At 52.1% G+C, this 18,213-nt stretch overlaps 3 protein-coding genes across 4 annotated transcripts; all 3 read left to right on the top strand.

Moving 5' to 3' along the window:
• The first annotated feature begins 1,630 nt into the window (after positions 1 to 1,630).
• On the top strand, positions 1,631 to 4,532 carry LOC114444912 (P2Y purinoceptor 14). Its single transcript, XM_028419808.1, has 2 exons — positions 1,631 to 1,697; positions 3,403 to 4,532. The coding sequence occupies exon 2, from the start codon at positions 3,405 to 3,407 to the stop codon at positions 4,431 to 4,433; it is 1,029 nt and encodes a 342-aa protein (XP_028275609.1). The 5' UTR covers positions 1,631 to 1,697; positions 3,403 to 3,404; the 3' UTR covers positions 4,434 to 4,532.
• Positions 4,533 to 6,931: 2,399 nt separating this feature from the next.
• Positions 6,932 to 10,873, top strand: LOC114444910 (P2Y purinoceptor 14-like). Of its 2 annotated transcripts, none has more exons than XM_028419805.1 (4): positions 6,932 to 6,951; positions 8,190 to 8,318; positions 8,391 to 8,650; positions 9,588 to 10,873. In XM_028419805.1, exons 2-4 carry the CDS (start codon positions 8,199 to 8,201, stop codon positions 10,276 to 10,278), a joined length of 1,071 nt encoding a protein of 356 aa, XP_028275606.1. In that variant the 5' UTR covers positions 6,932 to 6,951; positions 8,190 to 8,198; the 3' UTR covers positions 10,279 to 10,873. The 2 variants fall into 2 exon arrangements, with proteins under 2 accessions (XP_028275606.1, XP_028275607.1); XM_028419806.1 differs by having other exon boundaries at positions 6,943 to 6,964.
• A 1,368-nt stretch (positions 10,874 to 12,241) lies between these two features.
• Positions 12,242 to 17,345, top strand: gpr171 (G protein-coupled receptor 171). Its single transcript, XM_028419807.1, has 5 exons — positions 12,242 to 12,439; positions 14,754 to 14,952; positions 15,989 to 16,198; positions 16,270 to 16,398; positions 16,469 to 17,345. The coding sequence occupies exons 2-5, from the start codon at positions 14,782 to 14,784 to the stop codon at positions 17,021 to 17,023; spliced, it is 1,065 nt and encodes a 354-aa protein (XP_028275608.1). The 5' UTR covers positions 12,242 to 12,439; positions 14,754 to 14,781; the 3' UTR covers positions 17,024 to 17,345.
• Positions 17,346 to 18,213: the final 868 nt, after the last annotated feature.

The raw sequence follows: 18,213 nt of genomic DNA, 5'->3' as shown, positions 1-18,213 counted from the left end.
CCCCGGACTAGAGCCTGGACCCGAGAGGGAGAGGGTTTAGAAGACATGTTACAGGACTGATGATAATAATAACAATAACAATAATAATAATAACAATAACAATAACAATAACAATAACAATAACAATAACAATAATAATAATAATAATATTTTTGTGGTTTATTGTTTTTAACATATGTTCGCTCCACTTCATATATTTTTCATTTTCATATATATTTCTAAGTCTTAATTGGGCTTTTATGTCTCACATGTTTGTTCCGAATGCAAAGAATGAAGAAGAAGCAGAAGATGAAGAAGAAGAAGAAGAAGAAGCAGAAGAAGCAGCAGCAGCAGCAGCGCTGCGTTCAGGGTCCATGTGTCGCTGCAGCTGTGCAGGTGTTGTTCCAGCGGGGATGCTCGGGGATGCTCGGGGACGCTCGGCTTCCTCCTCTCGTGTCTGACATCTTCCTCCTCCCTGCTGGAGTCCTCTTCCTTCCATTCTCCTCCTGAGCAGCGTGGGTGGACGACAGCACAGTGTCCACAAAACACACACACACACACAGTCGGGCTGCGTTTCCCCTCAGCAGGCACTGCTCCACCTCTGCTCCACCTCTGCTCCACCTCAACATTAACCCTTTGACCCAGCTGAAGGGGGCGCTGTGGGAGACAGCAGCAGAGGAGAGAGAGGAACTATCCGGTTTCATCTGTTTGTTTACAAACTGACGGTGGCTCCGCCCCCTTTTACATATTTAGGGCAACAGGAGGAAGAAGAGGAGGAGGAGGAGGAGGAGGGCTGAGAGGCTAAAAGCAGAAGGTGGAGGACTAAAAAAAGGACAGGAGGACAGGAGGACATGAGTCTGAGTCACATCCTGTGATCTGCTGACAGACACACAGGGGGACAACAGAGGGACAGACTCCTGTCTCTGTCTCTTTGTGGTCGTGTATGATGTGATGGAAGAAGCCTGGACTGACAAAGACCGCTTCATGACCTCAGAGAGCTCCGGCCACTCACAGACGGCCTGACCCTGTCACACCTACACAGGTGACCTCTGGTCACATGACCAGCCCCTCAGACACTGACCTCTGTCTCTGCTCTTATCAGCGCTAAGAGCAGAGACACAACACCATCACACAGGTCGGTGTGTGTGTCTGTGTGTGTGTGTGTCTGTGTGTCTGTGTGTGTGTCTGTGTGTCTGTGTGTGTCTGTGTGTGTGTGTGTGTCTGTGTGTGTGTGTGTAAATAAAACAGACTCCAAAAACTCAAACTTGTGATTTCTGGTCCTTGAACGTCTTGAACAGGGTTAGAGACCCGACTGAGGCAGAGAAGCAGGTTTGTATTAGCCGCTAGCTAACTCACCATTTTGAGTAAGCTGTGGCTGTAGCTAACGGGCCGTGCACCGGTCTGTGGTACCTTCATCTTCAGCCTTTAGCTGAGGGGCCTTCATGCTAGCTTGGAGTTTTAGTTGACAAATTTAAGCAGCACTACATATGCTGAGCTCTGATGATGTTTATCTGTTGTTATGAGTTCACTGGAAGGGATGTGTGTGTGTGTGTGTGTGTGTGTGTGTGTGTGTGAGGGAGAGAGGAAGGGAGGGACGTTATAGAGAGAGAGAGGAAGTGTAACTCTACCACAGACTGATCACACTGTGACACTCGTGTAAAGTGACTCCACGGAGGAACATCTGTCTGGGAGCCTGCTGAACATCTGCAGCCTGTGAGGTGAGTCCATGAACTGATGCAGCTGAAGTAAAGAGGGCTCACACATCTGGAACAACACAGAAAAGGACGAAAGTTATGAAATCTGTGAAAACTGATCAGGACAGGGGGGGGGCTTTATAATAATCATTTAATGGTAAATTCTGGATGAATGTGTGTGATGGATCTGACTGATCTGACCTTAAAGGTGAGACGGAAGCAGAGTTCTGTTCAGGCTCTGAACAGGTGAACTGTGTGTGGCAGCACAGCGCTGCAGGACAGTGTGTGAGGACGTGTGTGTTGACTTGGACTGCCACATGCTCATACTGGTTTGAGGTTTGGACACTTCCTGCCCTCAGCTGAACTTCATCAGAAGAGAGAGAGAGATATTTATACACAGGCACAATATGTCTGATCAATCAGAATCAGAAATACTTATTAATCCCGTCAGCAAGTCAATCTGGTGCTGACAGTTAATACAGCAGCTGAGTTAGAGCTGAACAATGATCTGTGTGGTTTCCCTTCACTGATCTGAAAACAGCTACAGGTGTGTGTGTGTGTCTGTGTGTGTGTGTGTGTGTGTGTCTGTGTTTGTGTGTGTCTGTGTGTGTGTGTGTGTCTGTGTGTGTGTCTGTGTGTGTGTGTCTGTGTTTGTGTGTGTCTGTGTGTGTGTGTCTGTGTGTGTGTGTCTGTGTGTGTGTCTGTGTTTGTGTGTGTCTGTGTGTGTCTGTGTGTGTGTGTGTCTGTGTTTGTCTGTGTGTGTGTCTGTGTCTGTCTGTGTGTGTGTCTGTGTGTGTGTGTGTGTGTCTGTCTGTGTGTGTCTGTGTGTGTGTGTGTGTTTGTGTCTGTGTGTGTCTGTGTGTGTGTGTCTGTCTGTGTGTGTCTGTCTGTGTGTGTGTCTCTGTGTGTGTGTCTGTGTGTGTGTCTGTGTGTGTGTGTCTGTGTGTGTGTGTGTGTCTGTGTGTGTGTGTCTGTCTGTCTGTGTCTGTCTGTGTGTGTCTGTGTGTGTCTGTCTGTGTGTGTGTGTCTGTGTTTGTGTGTGTGTCTGTGTGTGTGTGTCTGTGTGTGTCTGTGTGTGTGTGTGAGTGTCTGTGTGTGTGTCTGTGTGTGTGTGTGTGTGTCTGTCTGTGTGTGTGTCTGTGTGTGTGTACCACATGTAACAAAGCAGTGTCCCGCTGCATCACACTGTTTACCTGTTAGCATTAGCATCATGATGTCTGAAGCTAACTGGAAGCTAAGTGGTTTGGACATGATGATGGTGATGAAGATGATGATGATGATGATGGTGACGATGAAGGCAGCAGCTGATGCTGAAAATAACTTCATCAGGCACACAACAGGCCGCCGCGGTGTGGTCTCTGTCCTGTTTTTATAGGACAGGCTGAAGGAGGTGCAGCCTCAGTGTGTGTGTGTGTGTGTGTTGGCCTGTGATGAATCAGGAGTCGGAGGGAAGTGTGTGTGGACAGCAGGACAAACAGGAGACACTTCTTGTTTGTGCACGTGGCTCAGTGTAAACACAGGCTGCCCTCACTGCTGGACATGAAGGAGCTCTTTGTTGATGAGAGTCCGTCCTGCTGTCCACAGAGCAGCTGAGGGACATGACCACAAAGACACACAATACAACCACACACAGCACGAAGCCAGCACACACACACAGAAAGACGCACAGCAGCGCCCCCGCCTGGAGACTCTGAGCCCGACCGTGTCTGATCTGTGTTTGTGTTTCCAGGAATGGATCTCTTCAACTTCACCCACGTCCCCAGAAACCAGTCGGACTTCAGCAGCGTCTTCACGCAGCAGGTCCTCCCGCCCATGTACTTCGTCCTCTGCATGGTGGGCGCGTGTCTGAACGGCGTGGCCGCCTGGATCTTCTTCAGAGTCCCGGCTGACTCGGGCCTGGTGGTCTACCTGAAGAACATGGTGGTGGCCGACCTCCTCATGCTGTCCACCTACCCCTTCAAGCTGGCGGCTCAGCTGGGCCTCGGCGGCTGGCGGCTCCACGCGATCATCTGCCGTTACACCGCCGTGCTCTTCTACTCCTCCATGTACGTGGGCATCCTCTTCATCGGCTTCATCAGCCTGGAGCGCTACGTGAAGATTGTACGACACACCTCCTCCACCTCCACCTCCTCCTGCAGGGCCAGGCTGGGCGGTGTGTCCTTGCTGCACCTGCTGCAGAGCTCCAGCTTCGCCCGGGTCCTGGCGCTCCTCACCTGGGGCCTCCTCCTCCTCTGCGTCCTGCCTAACGCCATACTCACCAGCCGTCCAGCCCATGAAGGAAACTCCCGCCACTGCATGCAGCTGAAGACGCCGCTGGGCGTGCAGTGGCACCGCGTCTCCACCCTCTTCAGTGTGGGCCTCTTCTGGCTGACCCTGCTGGTCCTCGCCTTCTGCTACGCCTCCATCGCCCACCGGGTCTACAAGTCATACCGGCGAGTGCGCAGCGACGTCTGCCGCAAGTCCAACCGCAGCATCTTCAGCATCCTGGCGGTGTTCGTCATCTGCTTCGTGCCGTACCACGTCTGCCGCGTGCCCTACACCCTCAGCCAGATGCCGGGTTCTGGCTTCAGCCAGGACAGCCGCTTCCTGCTGTTCCAGGTGAAGGAGGGGACGCTCTTCCTGTCGGCGCTCAACGTCTGCCTCGACCCCATCATCTACTTCCTGATGTGTCGAACCTTCAGAGAGTCTCTGCTGAGAAAACTGTCAGGGAGGGAGAGGAGGAGGTCCCTGACCACCGCCCAGAGCCTCAGCAACATCTAAGAGGGGGAGGAAGCAAGGAGAGGACGCAAGGAGAGGAAACAAGGAGAGGACGCAAGGAGAGGAAGCAAGGAGAGGACACAAGGAGAGAAGACAAGGAGAGGAAGCAAGGAGAGGACACAAGGAGAGAAGACAAGGAGAGGATACAAGGAGAGGACGCAAGGAGAGGAAACAAGGAGAGGACGCAAGGAGAGGAAGCAAGGAGAGGACACAAGGAGAGAAGACAAGGAGAGGAAGCAAGGAGAGGACACAAGGAGAGAAGACAAGGAGAGGATACAAGGAGAGGAAGCAAGGAGAGGACACAAGGAGAGGAAACAAGGAGAGGAAGCAAGGAGAGGACACAAGGAGAGAAGGCAAGGAGAGGACACAAGGAGAGGATGCAAGGAGAGGACGCAAGGAGAGGACACAAGGAGAGGAAACAAGGAGAGGATACAAGCACAGGAAACAAGGAGAGGATACAAGCACAGGAAACAAGGAGAGGATGCAAGGAGAGGAAGCAAAGAGAAGATACAAGGAGAGGAAGCAAGGAGAGGACACAAGGAGAGAAGACAAGTAGAGGAAGCAAGGAGAGGACACAAGGAGAGAAGACAAGGAGAGGACACAAGGAGAGGAAGCAAGGAGAGGACACAAGGAGAGAAGACAAGGAGAGGAAGCAAGGAGAGGACACAAGGAGAGAAGGCAAGGAGAGGACACAAGGAGAGGATGCAAGGAGAGGACGCAAGGAGAGGACACAAGGAGAGGAAGCAAGGAGAGGACACAAGGAGAGAAGACAAGGAAAGGACACAAGGAGAGGAAGCAAGGAGAGGAAAGAAGGAGATCCTTGACCACTGCCTAGAACCTCAGCAGGAGGAGAGGAAACAAGGAAAGGAGACAAGAGAAGGAAGCATAACATATGGAGTGAACATTTTGAGGAAGAGGGGAGGAGATAACGATTCAGGTTTGGGGGGGGGGGTCAGTCATTGGTTGCCATAGAAACACAGGTGTTGTTATCAGGCCTGGCCGGTGTGTGTAGCTGTGTTGTTTTGTGTCACAGTAAATAAAGCGTGTGTGTTTGTGTGTTTGTGTGTTTGTGCTGTTTGATTTACTGTTGAAGAAACGCAGGAAGAGAAAAGAGAAGGAAGCGGAGACAGAAGTGAAACCAGCTGGGACGACGAGCTGCTGCACAGCTCAGGTCTCACAGGGCAGAGTCAGCATGAGTCCACGTCAGGACTAAGACACTTCTATAAAACTAACAGAGGAGTGACCACCAGAGGGCGCTGTAAACACACAGCTACAGGTTAACACGTCACCAGTGTAATAACATACCCCGGTCACTAGAGGGCAGCATTAACATACTTAGTATGAACTGACTGCTCTGCAGAGAGCCCGCCCACTTCCTGTGAACTCCAGACTGATCAAGCTGTGAGTGGAGCAGTGATCCGACACCGAGTGCACTCACATCCTGTATTGATCAGGTATCAGAGCTGGAATGTAACTCCAGGCACATCAATGATTCTGGAAGCGCTCCAGAGCGCCCCCTGTGCAACATGAGGTTCAATTTGAAAAGATCAGGATTTAGTTGCCTACTGTGGCCACTAGAGGGCAGTCTGAACACATGTCTACAGGGCTTCTCTATAGAACAGTTTTAGTGGATAAAAGCAGACTGTGACCAGCAGAGGCCCTGATAAGATGAAGGGTCCGATCAGATCCTTTGATGCAGAATGAATCATTTGGTTCAGGCATGTGTGAGGGCAGCTTCCTCCTCGCTGCTCAGCCGGGGAGAATCCCTGCAGGTGAACTTCCTCCTGCTGGAATGCTGTTCCTGGAACTGGCTCTGACACTTTTCAGTCCAGCTCACCCAGCAGCCTGCTGCGACATGAACGCTTCTGTCTCTGTACCCACAGAGCGTCACACAGAGCTCGCTCTGAGCTCTGGTCTGCACGCAGTCTGACAGCAGAAGAAGAAGAAGCTGTGAGTGCATTCTGAATAAGCAGTAACTCTGAAACTGCAGTTCCTCCGGTGTCCACTAGGGGCTGCCTCCTAATGTCCAAACCCCCACAGACCTCCAAGTGTCACAGCAGAAATAAGCCTGTTTACAGTCTGGCAGGGACCTGAGCTTTAGACACCAAACATCATGTGCTCTGTCTTAGCTTAGCATACATGCTACATGTTGCTGACAACCAAAATAAACATCTGTCACTTTCAAACTTGTTTACTTCTTCTTAACACTTGACTGGTTGTGTGTGTGTGTGTGTTTTTCGAGTCTCAGACAGGTTCCTGGAAAACAAACGGCAACCTCCGCTCTGTGGAAAACGGATGATTTCACCAGGAAGACTGACTCTCACCGTGAGTGTGTGTCTGTGTGTGTGTGTGTTTTGAATGGCAAATGATGAGCTCTGTTTCTGACACAGCTGCGGCGCAGTTACAGCCACCACAGGCTTTTTCTGTGCAGCTCTCCTCCCCCCTCCCTCCCCCCTGTCTGATGTAAACGCCGTGCAGCAGGAAGTCCATCAGTCTTTCTCAGTGGATTCCACACAGACAGGTGAGTGCTGCAGGTAAGGCCGCTCCCTCCCTCCGCTCCTACAGCTGAAGCTGCCGTTTGGATCTGGAGGTCTGGTGTGAGTGTGAATGTCTGAGGTGTGTGTGTCTGTGTGTCAGTGTGTGTCACAGACACACCTTTGGTTTGGGTTTTCGGGTGGCACCTTTAATGTGGTGCAGGGCTCCGGGCTGCTGTTGTGACACCTTTAAATGCGGCAGGTTATGAATTGAGTCTCAGGGCGGGGTCAGCCACAGGTGGAGGAGCCCTGCTTCACCTCAGACCAGCACTTCTATGCTGAGTGACATCCATGTTGTTTGTTTGTCGACGACTTGTGATTAAAGATGAGTCATCAGGCCGTTAACGCTGCAGAACGCTCACCTCATGTCAACGTGTTCTGAGACTTTAAATGATCCATGCCTGGAGATCCAGTCGTCTTAATAACAGCATTGATAACTTTGTGGTCACAGCTGATGCACAGTGCTGCTGCCCCCCCGCTGTGGCTGCTCAGCCCCCCCGCGGTGCTGTGTGGATGCTGGTGCTTCTGTCAGACCTCAGCCCGGCTGCTGCTTTCAGCCGGCGGTGCTGAAATGTGCAGAGACGAGGGCAGATGACAGATAAGAGGCGTGAACAGGTGAAGCTCAGCCTGGGTTCTCAGGGCTCCTCTCAGAGCGGGCCTGCAGTCTGCTGTCTATGTATGTAGAACAGTTTCTGATCCGACCGCTGATTACAGACCAGATAAAAGCACTTCCTCCTTCTTTTTCTGACTGTGTCTGGTGTGGTTATCACTCTGACGTGTTCCTGAGAGATCTGACTCTGTGTACTGTGTACTGTGCTGTGTACAGAAAGAGCTCCAGACGGACCCGGGTGTCAGGTCCTCCGCCGTCTGCTTGTCATAGACAGAGCTAGCTAAGTGTAGCTTAGATGATAACAGCGATTCATTTCCTGTTGACGATTAAATTATTAAAATGCTACCTGTCCAGGGTGCACCCCGCCCCTCAGGCTCCAGCCCCCCGTGACCCTGCACTACAGGACCAAGCGGGTTAATGGATGGATTAAATGAGCTACAACAGGTCTACGTGACCTGATGGGTTCAGTGTTTGGTGCTCTGGCCGCCTGGCGTGGCGTTCGCAGCCTCTGGTCTGTGGTTGTGCTACCTTGGTGATCAGCCACTTCCCCGCAGCGAGCAGCACTTCCTCTCTGCTCACTGATCTCTTCTATAACGCTGACTTCACTTTTCACAGATCACAAACATGAGTCCCTCTGACCTACTGACCCCGCCCTCCAACCAGACCATCAGTAACTCCACCTGTGATGAGGTCGACACTTCAGCTCACCGGTTCTTCATGGTGGTGCACAGTCTGGTGTTTGTGGTGAGTGTCGGTTGAGGGAAAGACGTCAGGGCTGGTTGAACGAAGCCTGACCCCTCTCTGTGGCCTCTGCAGGTGGGCTTGCTCCTGAACGGCTTCACCTTGAAGGTTTACTTCTGCCGACCGCAGCAGCAGACGTCCAGCAGCGTCACCGTCTACCTGAAGAACCTGGTGGCCTCCGACTTCTTCATCAGCCTCTGTCTGCCCATCAGAATCATCAACTACTCCAACCGGTCGGTCTTCATCCGCCAGATCTACTGCAACTTCGGGGCCTCCGCCTTCTATCTCAACATGTACGCCAGCATCCTGTTCATGGGCTACATCGCGGCCAACAGGTAGGACCCAACGAGTCACATCTACAACAGGCTCCTCCCCCTTTTTATGGCTGCTGTGGTGACCCAGACCAGGAGATTTAACGTGCACACACTCACAGGGCCACAGGGGGCGCTAAGCTACACCCACACACACACACACAGAGGAGACAGACAGATGTGTCAGAGGATGTGAGAGTGTCGGCTGATGGTGCTTCAAAAGCGTTTGGATGTGGTTCGCTAAGCTGCAGTGAGCAGCTCAGAGCTGTGACCTGCGAACACCCCCCCCCCCATCATGTCCAACAATCTGCTCTACAACATGATGAGCAGAAATGTGCAGCTCCTCATGGACAGACACAGCTGTAATCAGCCATCAGCATGTCTGATCCTATGATGGAGCATCCAGTCCAGACCGCCTCCTACAGTGGAGATCAGAGAAACAACCTGGAATGACCTGCAGCTTCTTCATCAGCTGTCGGAGGATGTGGAGCTGGTTCACTGGTCACAGTGCAGAGCTGCTGGCTGTGAGAACACAGTCTGCGGCTGGTTCAGACACCCAGCTTCCTCTGTCTCTGGCACGCTGCATGTTGCACCAATGAGCCCAGAGCTGTCTGTTTCTAAACACATGTGACACAAAGGTCACATGTTCACTCAGCGAGTGTCACTGCAGCATGGAGCCCTGCTCCTCTACACACACTCACACACACACACACACACACACACACACACACACACACACACACACACACACACACACACACACACACACACACACACACTCCATCCTGCCTGCAGTCAGAGTGTGTGTGCAGAATCACTCAGGTATTCAGACAGTGATCAGCTGCAGGAAGCTGCAGGTCAGACAGAGACTCTCTGAGTGTTGGTCATGTGACTGCTGTGACCATGTGACTCCATCATGGCGTCCTGGATTTTTGTGACACTTCTTCCCTCCTCTCCACAGGTACATGAAGATCGTGCACCCTTTGGGAACTCACGTCCTGCAGACCGTCCGGGCTTCCCGCATCATCTCCGTGGTCACCTGGTGTTTCCTCGTGTCCATGATGTTCACCTATGTCCTGGTGTCTCTGCTCACCCAGGAAGTGGTCACTAACGTCACTGTGTCGGTGGACTGTGACAGGCTGCACAGCGCCCAGGTCCGCCTGCTGTACATAGTCCTCCACTGCTGCACCGCCTCCATCTTCCTGCTCGTCCTCGTCTCCCTCATCTTCTTCTACTACAGCACCTCCCGCAGGCTGGCGCTGGCGCAGCAGAGGCAGCCGGCGTCCTCCAGCTCCACACAGCTCGCCAGGTCCCGCAGGAAGATGCTGGTGCTGGTCGTGGTCTTCTGCGTGTGCTTCGTGCCGTACCACCTGGTCCGCCTCCCCTACGCCTTCCGGAAGAAACGCTGCTCGGACCAGGTGTTCTTCTACCTGAAGGAGCTGACCATCATGGTGTCGGTGCTGAACGTCTGCCTGGACCCCCTCATCTACTTCATCTTCTGTAGGTCCTTCCGGTCCCAGCTGAGCCTGCGGAAAACGATGCACGGCGCAGGCGGCAGCAGGAGAGGCAGCGACGGGCTGAGGAGCTCGCTCAGGGTCAACAGGAGGTTGTCGCTCAGCACGACAATGACCAGGCACACCAGTGTGGTGTAGCTTCAACACGAGCAGACACACACCAGCACTGAGGACTGATGTTTAACATGGTCACATATGGTCAGAGGTGAAATGTGGGCCTGAAAGGAGGAGGAGTGGGTGGAGGGCTCAGTCATGTCTGGACCCCCGGCAGCAGAGGGTTAAAGGACCTGCAGAGGGAGCCTTTAAAGCCTCCGCAGGTGTGAACTGGACTCGTTTTTTTTATGATGCTGGAACATTTCAAAACCACCACCTCTGGACCTTCTGATCGGCTCTGTGTGCTATGATGTTTTCTACCGGAGCTGCAACACACACACAATGACAGTCAGTGTGTTAGCACCGTGTTAGCACTGTGTTAGCACTGTGTTAGCAAGCTGCTGTAATGAGCTAAAGCACTCATTCAGTGTTGCTGCACAGCCTTCTACAAAGTGTTCTGTTGGTTAGCATACAGCCTAAGTGATGTTTAGATAAAGCAGGCTAAAAGCTAACTGCTAACATTTAGTTATACTGTTATTGTCTTGGTTTGTAGTTCATGCCGGCACATCGGCATCTGGCATTTTTGTATCTTTTTTGTTTGCAGACTGAGAGTGGACGGGACTGAAGGGCACTCACTGTGTGTGTGACACTGTGTGTGACACTGTGTGTGACCTTTGATGGCAGCAGCTGTGTAAAGTCGTACATGACTGGACACTGTACAGTGTGAATGTGACGGTTGCTGCTCTGCAGTGATGATGTATAAACTGAGTCATTTTAATGAAAAGGTTTCTGCTTCTTGGCTCAACTCACAGTGCGACCAGCTCCGTGACCAACACACACACTAACTCACACACACTCACACACACAAGATTATGCTATCGTAGCATTTAAGCTAACACTGCCCACAGTGAGGTGAGGTGAGCACATGAAAGTAAAGCTTTAAAAACACCAGCACATGTGAATGTTTAGATTTAAGTTGCGTCCTTACGTTAGCAGAGCTCCAGCTCACCACGCAGGCAGCAGGACTGGGGTGTCCCTGGTCGAGTCTGCAGGGGCTCCACAGGTGGCGCCAGTCCACGCGGGGAGGGGGGAACTTCAGGTACCTGAGGGACATAAGGGGAAGTCTGGGTTTTTCTGGGTGAGATGAGGAAGCTACAAACAAAAAGATCATTTCTGAAATATTCTCTGACATTAAGCCGTTCTGTGGTGTTCGAGCCTTTGATCGTCTGACAGGAAAGTCACACGGTCGATGTGCGTCACTGAAGAAGGTGAAGAGTTTCTGAATGAATCTGTCGTCTGGCACTTTCACACCAGGAGGATGATGGTGTGAAAGCTGCTCCAGTCAAAAGCTGTGTGTGTGTGTCTGTGTGTGTCTGTCTGTGTGTGTGTCTGTGTGTGTGTGTGCCTCTGTCTGTGTGTGTCTGTCTGTGTTTCTGTCTGTGTGTGTGTCTGTGTGTGTGTGTGTGTGTATCTCTGTCTGTGTGTGTGTCTGTGTGTGTGTCTGTGTGTGTGTGTGTGTGTGTGTGTGTGTGTGTATCTCTGTCTGTGTGTGTGTCTCTGTGTGTGTGTCTCTGTGTGTGTCTGTCTGTGTGTGTCTGTCTGTGTGTGTGTGTGTGTCTGTGTGTCTCTGTCTGTGTTTCTGCCTGTCTCTGTGTGTGTGTGTGTGCCTGTGTGTGTGCCTCTGTCTGTGTGTGTGTGTCTCTGTCTGTGTGTTTCTGCCTGTCTGTATGTGTGTTTGTGTGCCTGTGTGTGTGTCTCTGTGTGTGTGTGTTTGTGTGTCTCTGTCTGTGTGCCTCTGTCTGTGTGTTTCTGCCTGTCTGTATGTGTGTTTGTGTGCCTGTGTGTGTGTCTCTGTGTGTGTGTGTTTGTGTGTCTCTGTCTGTGTGCCTCTGTCTGTGTGTTTCTGCCTGTCTGTATGTGTGTTTGTGTGCCTGTATGTGTGTCTCTGTGTGTGTGTGTGTCTGTGTGTGTGTCTCTGTGTGTGTGTTTCTGTCTGTGTGTGTCTGAGGGGGCGTGGCCTGTGGTCACACTGACAGGCAGGAAAACACCTTCCTCCTGTGAGCAGCTTCCGCTCCTTTGAGCACACCATCTGCACGAGCACGTCAAATCCAGCACACCCTGAGGACCCGTAGAGACCCTGGAAGCCCGGCCAGTCCTCAGGGGTCCAACACGTGGTGCGAGGACCAGAGAGAGGACGACACAGGAGGTAAACTGATCAGACCGTGGTGCTCTGAAACATTTGTCATGTCCTGCTGATGCTGAGACAGAGTTGGTCCTCATGCTGCCGCTCTGCTCTGTCTGTGTTCACCTGCATGGACAGACGGGGACAGACAGACAGGAGGACAGACCGGAGGACGAACAGACAGGAGGACAAACAGACAGGAGGACAGACAGACAGGGGGACAAACAGACAGGGGGATGAACAGACAGGAGGACGAACAGACAGGGGGACAGACAGACGGGACAAACAGACAGGTCTTCTTATTTTGTGTCTTTCCTTCAAACACTCGTCGTGGTTTTGTGTCTGTCTCTGTCCTCCGTCTCTTTGCAGCTCATCATGAGTCTTCTGCATGTCGTTGCTATGGTTTTGTGCGTTTGTGCTCACCGTGCTGTTTGTCGTCTTTTGTCTTTTTTTGTAGGTGTACTGTGTCTTTGTGATGTCACATGTCCTCTTTGTGCTCATTTGTCTTGTTGCATTTCTCTTCTCAGATGTGTGGTCTCCATTTTGTTTGTCATGTTCGTGTCTCGTTGCAGTCACTTTGTGTGTCTGCAGTGATTTAGCATGCCGCCACGGCTCTGCTGCGTGCCACTCATTAGGTTGTGCGTCTGTTTTTGTGTATTTTTGGTCATTTTGTGTCTGTTTTTGTGTGTTCTTTGTGTGTTCTTTGTGGTTGTGTCACTTGCTGAGACAGAGTTGGTCCTCATGCTGCATGGACAGACAGGGGGGCAGACAGACAGGGGGATAGATAGACAGGAGGACAAACAGACAGGGACAAACAGACAGGAGTACAAACAGACAGGAGGACAAACAGACAGGAGGACAAACAGACAGGGACAAACAGACAGGAGGACAAACAGACAGGGACAAACAGACAGGGGGAAAAACAGACAGGGACAAACAGACAGGAGGACGAACAGACGGGGGGACAAACAGACAGGGACAAACAGACAGGAGGACGAACAGACAGGAGGACAAACAGACAGGAGGACGAACAGACGGGGGGACAAACAGACAGGTCTTCTTATTTTGTGTCTTTCCTTCAAACACTCGTCGTGGTTTTGTGTCTGTGTTTGTCCCTGTCCTCCGTCTCTTTGCAGCTCATCATGAGTGTTCTGCATGTCGTTGCTATGGTTTTCATGTTGTCTTTTGTCTTTTTTTGTAGGTGTACTGTGTCTTTGTGATGTCACATGTCCTCTTTGTGCTCATTTGTCTTGTTGCATTTCTCTTCTCAGATGTGTGGTCTCCATTTTGTTTGTCATGTTCGTGTCTCGTTGCAGTCACTTTGTGTGTCTGCAGTCATTTAGCATGCCGCCACGGCTCTGCTGCGTGCCACTCATTAGGTTGTGCGTCTGTTTTTGTGTATTTTTGGTCATTTTGTGTCTGTTTTTGTGTATTTTTGGTCATTTTGTGTCTGTTTTTGTGTATTTTTGGTCATTTTGTGTCTGTTTTTGTGTGTTCTTTGTGGCCCCGGGGCCCTGCACAGGGTCTGTGTGCTCCACTCTCCTCCATCACTTCTTTAAAAGCTGCCATCTCATTGGACGTCTCCTCACTTGCATAAAGCTGCAGTTTGTGTGTGTGTTGTGTTGTCGCAGACATCATGTGTGAGTCGCTGCTGCTGGAAAGGTGTAAACGCTGCGACTCGGTGTGTGTTTGATGCAAACATGGTGGATGGATTTTCCGTCCTCTCCTCAGTCAGAGCTGGTGTTTCTGATGTGACCTTCCGCTGTGATTCCCCCGCGCAGGTGGACCCGGCTTCCTTGTTCATGATGCCGTGGAGAAGCGCTGGCGGCTGAAACATTTGTTTATTGTCATCATGGCTCTGTAGATGCAAATGTGTGTGTTTGAACAGGGAGGATGAACACAGGCTGCTCTGTGTCAGCATGTAAAGAATCAGGACTTCCTGCTGCTGACAGACCGCAGAGCTCTGCACATCCTGTTCAGCACGCACACACACACACACACACACACACACACACACACACACCGCCCGTCACCTCCTCTGTTATGCCTCTGTGTGTTTTTTATTATGCATAAACACAGACCACAGACCCTCTTTAGTAGAGTTGAAGCTAACGTGCTAACCAGCCAACATCACTGAATGGTGCAGCGCCTCGTGTGGCGCTGACAGAACTGCAGCTCTGTGCGGTGCTGCTGTGATGGGGACTCGAGTCGCACTTAAAGCGCACAAAGAAAGACTCGTGGCTTGACTGGGGACATCTGCTCACTGGTGCAGCGCTGCATCCACTCCACTGGTTTCCTCGCCTGCTTCCTCCCCTCAGAGCTCTCCTCTGTTTTCCAGCTGCAGCTGAGCCTCGGAGCGCCTCATCATGTCTGCTGCCTCCAACCTCAGCGACGGAGCGGCGGCGGCGGAGAAGGAGCAATGCATCGTCAACGACCAGATGAAGCCCTTCACCGTCCTCTACATCCTCATCTTCATCATCAGTGTGCCTGGAATTCTGCTGTCAGTGTGGGCCTTCATCCGCAGCCACAGAGCCCAGGTACGGCTGAGAGGAGGGGGGCGGGGCTTGGACCGCGAGGTGAAGAGTGGAAACATGAAGTGAAGCCACCTGTGGTGAGGCCAGAGTCACATGACACATGAGACCACTGTCTGTCTCACAGAAGAAGTGGTCCAGAGGAGGAGGCGACTTCCTGTTTATCACATGTACGACAGGTCGCTGATTATCAACCAGGCAGATCCTAATGTGTGTCTGTGTGTGTCTGTGTGTGTCTGTGTGTGTGTGTCTGTGTGTGTGTCTGTGTGTGTCTGTGTGTGTCTGTGTGTGTGTGTCTGTGTGTGTGTGTGTCTGTGTGTGTGTCTGTGTGTGTGTCTGTGTGTGTGTCTGTGTGTGTTTGTCTGTGTGTGTGTGTCTGTGTGTGTGTCTGTCTGTGTGTGTGTGTCTGTGTCTGTCTCTGTGTGTGTGTCTGTGTGTGTGTGTGTGTCTGTCTGTGTGTGTGTATCTGTGTGTCTGTCTGTGTGTGTGTCTGTGTGTGTCTGTCTGTCTGTGTGTGTGTCTGTGTGTGTGTGTCTGTGTGTGTCTGTGTCTGTCTCTGTGTGTGTGTCTGTGTATCTGTGTGTGTCTGTCTGTGTGTCTGTCTGTCTGTCTGTGTGTGTGTGTCTGTGTGTGTGTCTGTGTGTGTGTGTGTCTGTGTGTGTGTCTGTGTGTGTGTCTGTGTGTGTGTTTGTCTGTGTGTGTGTGTGTGTGTGTCTGTGTGTGTGTCTGTGTATCTGTGTGTCTGTCTGTCTGTCTGTGTGTGTGTGTCTGTGTGTGTCTGTCTGTCTGTGTGTCTCTGTGTGTGTGTGTGTGTCTGTGTGTGTGTCTGTCTGTGTGTGTCTGTGTGTGTCTATCTGTGTGTGTCTGTCTGTGTGTGTGTGTCTGTGTGTGTCTGTGTGTGTGTGTGTGTGTGTCTGTGTGTGTGTCTGTGTGTGTGTCTGTCTGTGTGTGTGTGTGTGTCTGTGTGTGTCTGTCTGTGTGTGTCTGTCTGTGTGTGTCTGTCTGTGTGTGTGTGTCTGTCTGTGTGTGTGTCTGTGTGCAGCAGCGGAGCACCACCGTGTACCTCATCAACCTGCTGACGGCCGACCTGCTGCTGCTGCTCGCTCTGCCCTTTAAGGTGCTGAAGGACCACGGCGCCGCTCCGTGGAGCCTGATGGTGTTTCACTGCCAGGCCAGCGCCGTCGCCATCTACATCAGCCTCTACGCCTCCATCGCCTTCCTCGCCTTCATCATCATCGACCGCTACCTGGAGGTAAACTGCAGTGTGTGTGTGTGATGTTGGTCAGAGTGTGTCAGTGATGGTGGACGCCGCCCTCTCTGCAGGACCACCACACGGTGCGCTCGCTGCAGCTGCAGGAGGCCGGCTTCGCCCGGCTGCTGTCGCTGGTCGTCTGGCTGCTGCTGCTCCTCATCATGGTGCCCAACATGGCGCTGCCCACCAAGGAAGTCAAGGTACAGTTTATCTGTGGCTGTTCAGTCAGATGTTTCTACCAATGAGATAACCTTATGGCGCCCCCTGCAGGAGCGGCAGTACCTCAGCTGCTCTTCGCTGAAGACTGACATCGGCCTGCACTGGCACGCCCTGACCGTCTTCCTCAACACGGCGCTGTTCCTCAACGCCTCCGCCGCCGTCCTGGTCTCCAGCGGTCTGGCCCTGAAGAGGCTCCTGCGCAGCCGCAACGACCCCAAACTGTGGGTGGACGCCCGGCGGGTGGCGCGGAGCGTGGCAGCCGTGGCGGTGGCCTACATCCTCAGCTTTGTCCCGTACCACATGGTCCGGACGCCGTACACGCTGGCCCAGACCAAAGTCATCACAGACTGCGGGACCAGGAGGCAGCTGTTCCTGGGGAAGGAGGCGACGCTGCTGCTGAGCGTGCTGCATCTGTGCTTCGACCCGCTGCTCTGCTTCTACCTCCACGCGCCTTTCAGACACACCGTCACCAGGATGCTCCACCCCTCCAGGGACAGCCAGCCAGTCAGTGAAGAAGAGGAGGCTGCAGAGGGGATGATGCAGCCGCCGGGTTCAGATCTGAAGATGACCCCTCAGATACCCCCAGGACCGGTTAGCCTAGCTTAGCACAAGTTAAAGCTCCGCTGATGTTCGTCTCTCATTCATGTTCACATGTTTGTTATTGTGAGAGTGAAGTCTGTGATGTGTAAAGTGATGCAGCTCTGTGCTGGAGCCAGCAGAGGGCAGCAGCGACCAGTCAGTGGCTCCATCAGGCTACATGTGAAGAAATATAAACACAGAACATGAGATTTAAATACTGAGCATACTGAAAACATGTTCCCAGACCGATCAACAGCTGAGGAGGAAGGGTCTGTGTGTGTCTGTGTGTCTGTCTGTGTGTCTGTCTGTGTGTCTGTGTGTCTGTCTGTGTGTCTGTCTGTGTGTCTGTCTGTGTTTGTGTGTGTCTGTCTGTGTGTCTGTCTGTGTGTGTGTCTGTGTGTCTGTCTGTGTGTGTGTCTGTGTGTCTGTCTGTGTGTCTGTGTGTCTGTCTGTGTGTCTGTGTGTCTGTCTGTGTGTCTGTCTGTGTGTGTGTCTGTCTGTCTGTGTGTCTGTCTGTGTGTGTGTGTGTCTGTCTGTCTGTGTGTGTGTGTGTCTCTGTGTGTGTCTCTGTGTGTGTCTGTGTGTGTCTCTGTGTGTGTGTCTGTGTGTGTGTGTGTGTCTGTGTGTCTCTGTCTCTCTGTCTGTGTGTCTGTCTGTGTGTGTGTGTGTCTCTGTGTGTGTATATCTGTGTGTCTCTGTGTGTGTGTCTGTGTGTCTGTCTGTGTGTCTGTGTGTGTGCCTGTGTGTGTCTCTCTCTGTCTCTCTGTGTGTCTCTGTGTCTCTGTGTGTGTCTCTCTGTCTCTCTGTGTGTCTCTGTGTGTGTCTCTGTGTCTCTGTGTGTGTCTCTGTGTCTCTGTGTGTGTCTCTGTGTCTCTCCGTCTCTGTGTGTCTCTGCTCCTCCCAGTCACAGTATTTAAAACTCGCTCAGAGTGTGTTGCTGCAGGAAGCAGTTGTTGGGCTGTGACAGAGCAGATCTGTGTGTTTGTGTTCTGTGTGACAGCTGACAGCAGACGCTGACATGAAGCTCGCCGCTGAGGAGACGCCGCCACGCTCACGTCTTCGGTGTCAAACACAAACCTGAGCTCAGCTGGTTATTGATCAATGAGTTAATGATGATCCTGAACAGGCAGGAGTTCATGCTGATGGACTGCACAGTAATAAAGACACGTAAAGCCTGCAATCCCCCTGCAGCTTTATGCTAAGCTAAGCTAACACTG

Source organism: Parambassis ranga, chromosome 13 (genome assembly GCF_900634625.1).
Source record: "Parambassis ranga chromosome 13, fParRan2.1, whole genome shotgun sequence".
NCBI classification, from domain to species: domain Eukaryota; kingdom Metazoa; phylum Chordata; class Actinopteri; family Ambassidae; genus Parambassis; species Parambassis ranga.
Note: the sequence above shows the minus strand (reverse complement) of the source record. Positions and strands in the feature narration are given on the sequence as shown.

Bases quoted from the DNA above. Each gene is read 5' to 3' on its own strand.
- LOC114444910 (XM_028419805.1), top strand. From the start codon at position 8,199: ATGAGTCCCTCTGACCTACTGACCCCGCCCTCCAACCAGACCATCAGT. The intron at 8,319-8,390 runs GTGAGTGTCGGT...TGGCCTCTGCAG, and splicing joins TGCACAGTCTGGTGTTTGTG to GTGGGCTTGCTCCTGAACGG. The intron at 8,651-9,587 runs GTAGGACCCAAC...TCCTCTCCACAG, and splicing joins GGCTACATCGCGGCCAACAG to GTACATGAAGATCGTGCACC.
- LOC114444912 (XM_028419808.1), top strand. From the start codon at position 3,405: ATGGATCTCTTCAACTTCACCCACGTCCCCAGAAACCAGTCGGACTTC.
- gpr171 (XM_028419807.1), top strand. From the start codon at position 14,782: ATGTCTGCTGCCTCCAACCTCAGCGACGGAGCGGCGGCGGCGGAGAAG. The intron at 16,199-16,269 runs GTAAACTGCAGT...CCCTCTCTGCAG, and splicing joins TCATCGACCGCTACCTGGAG to GACCACCACACGGTGCGCTC. The intron at 16,399-16,468 runs GTACAGTTTATC...CGCCCCCTGCAG, and splicing joins TGCCCACCAAGGAAGTCAAG to GAGCGGCAGTACCTCAGCTG.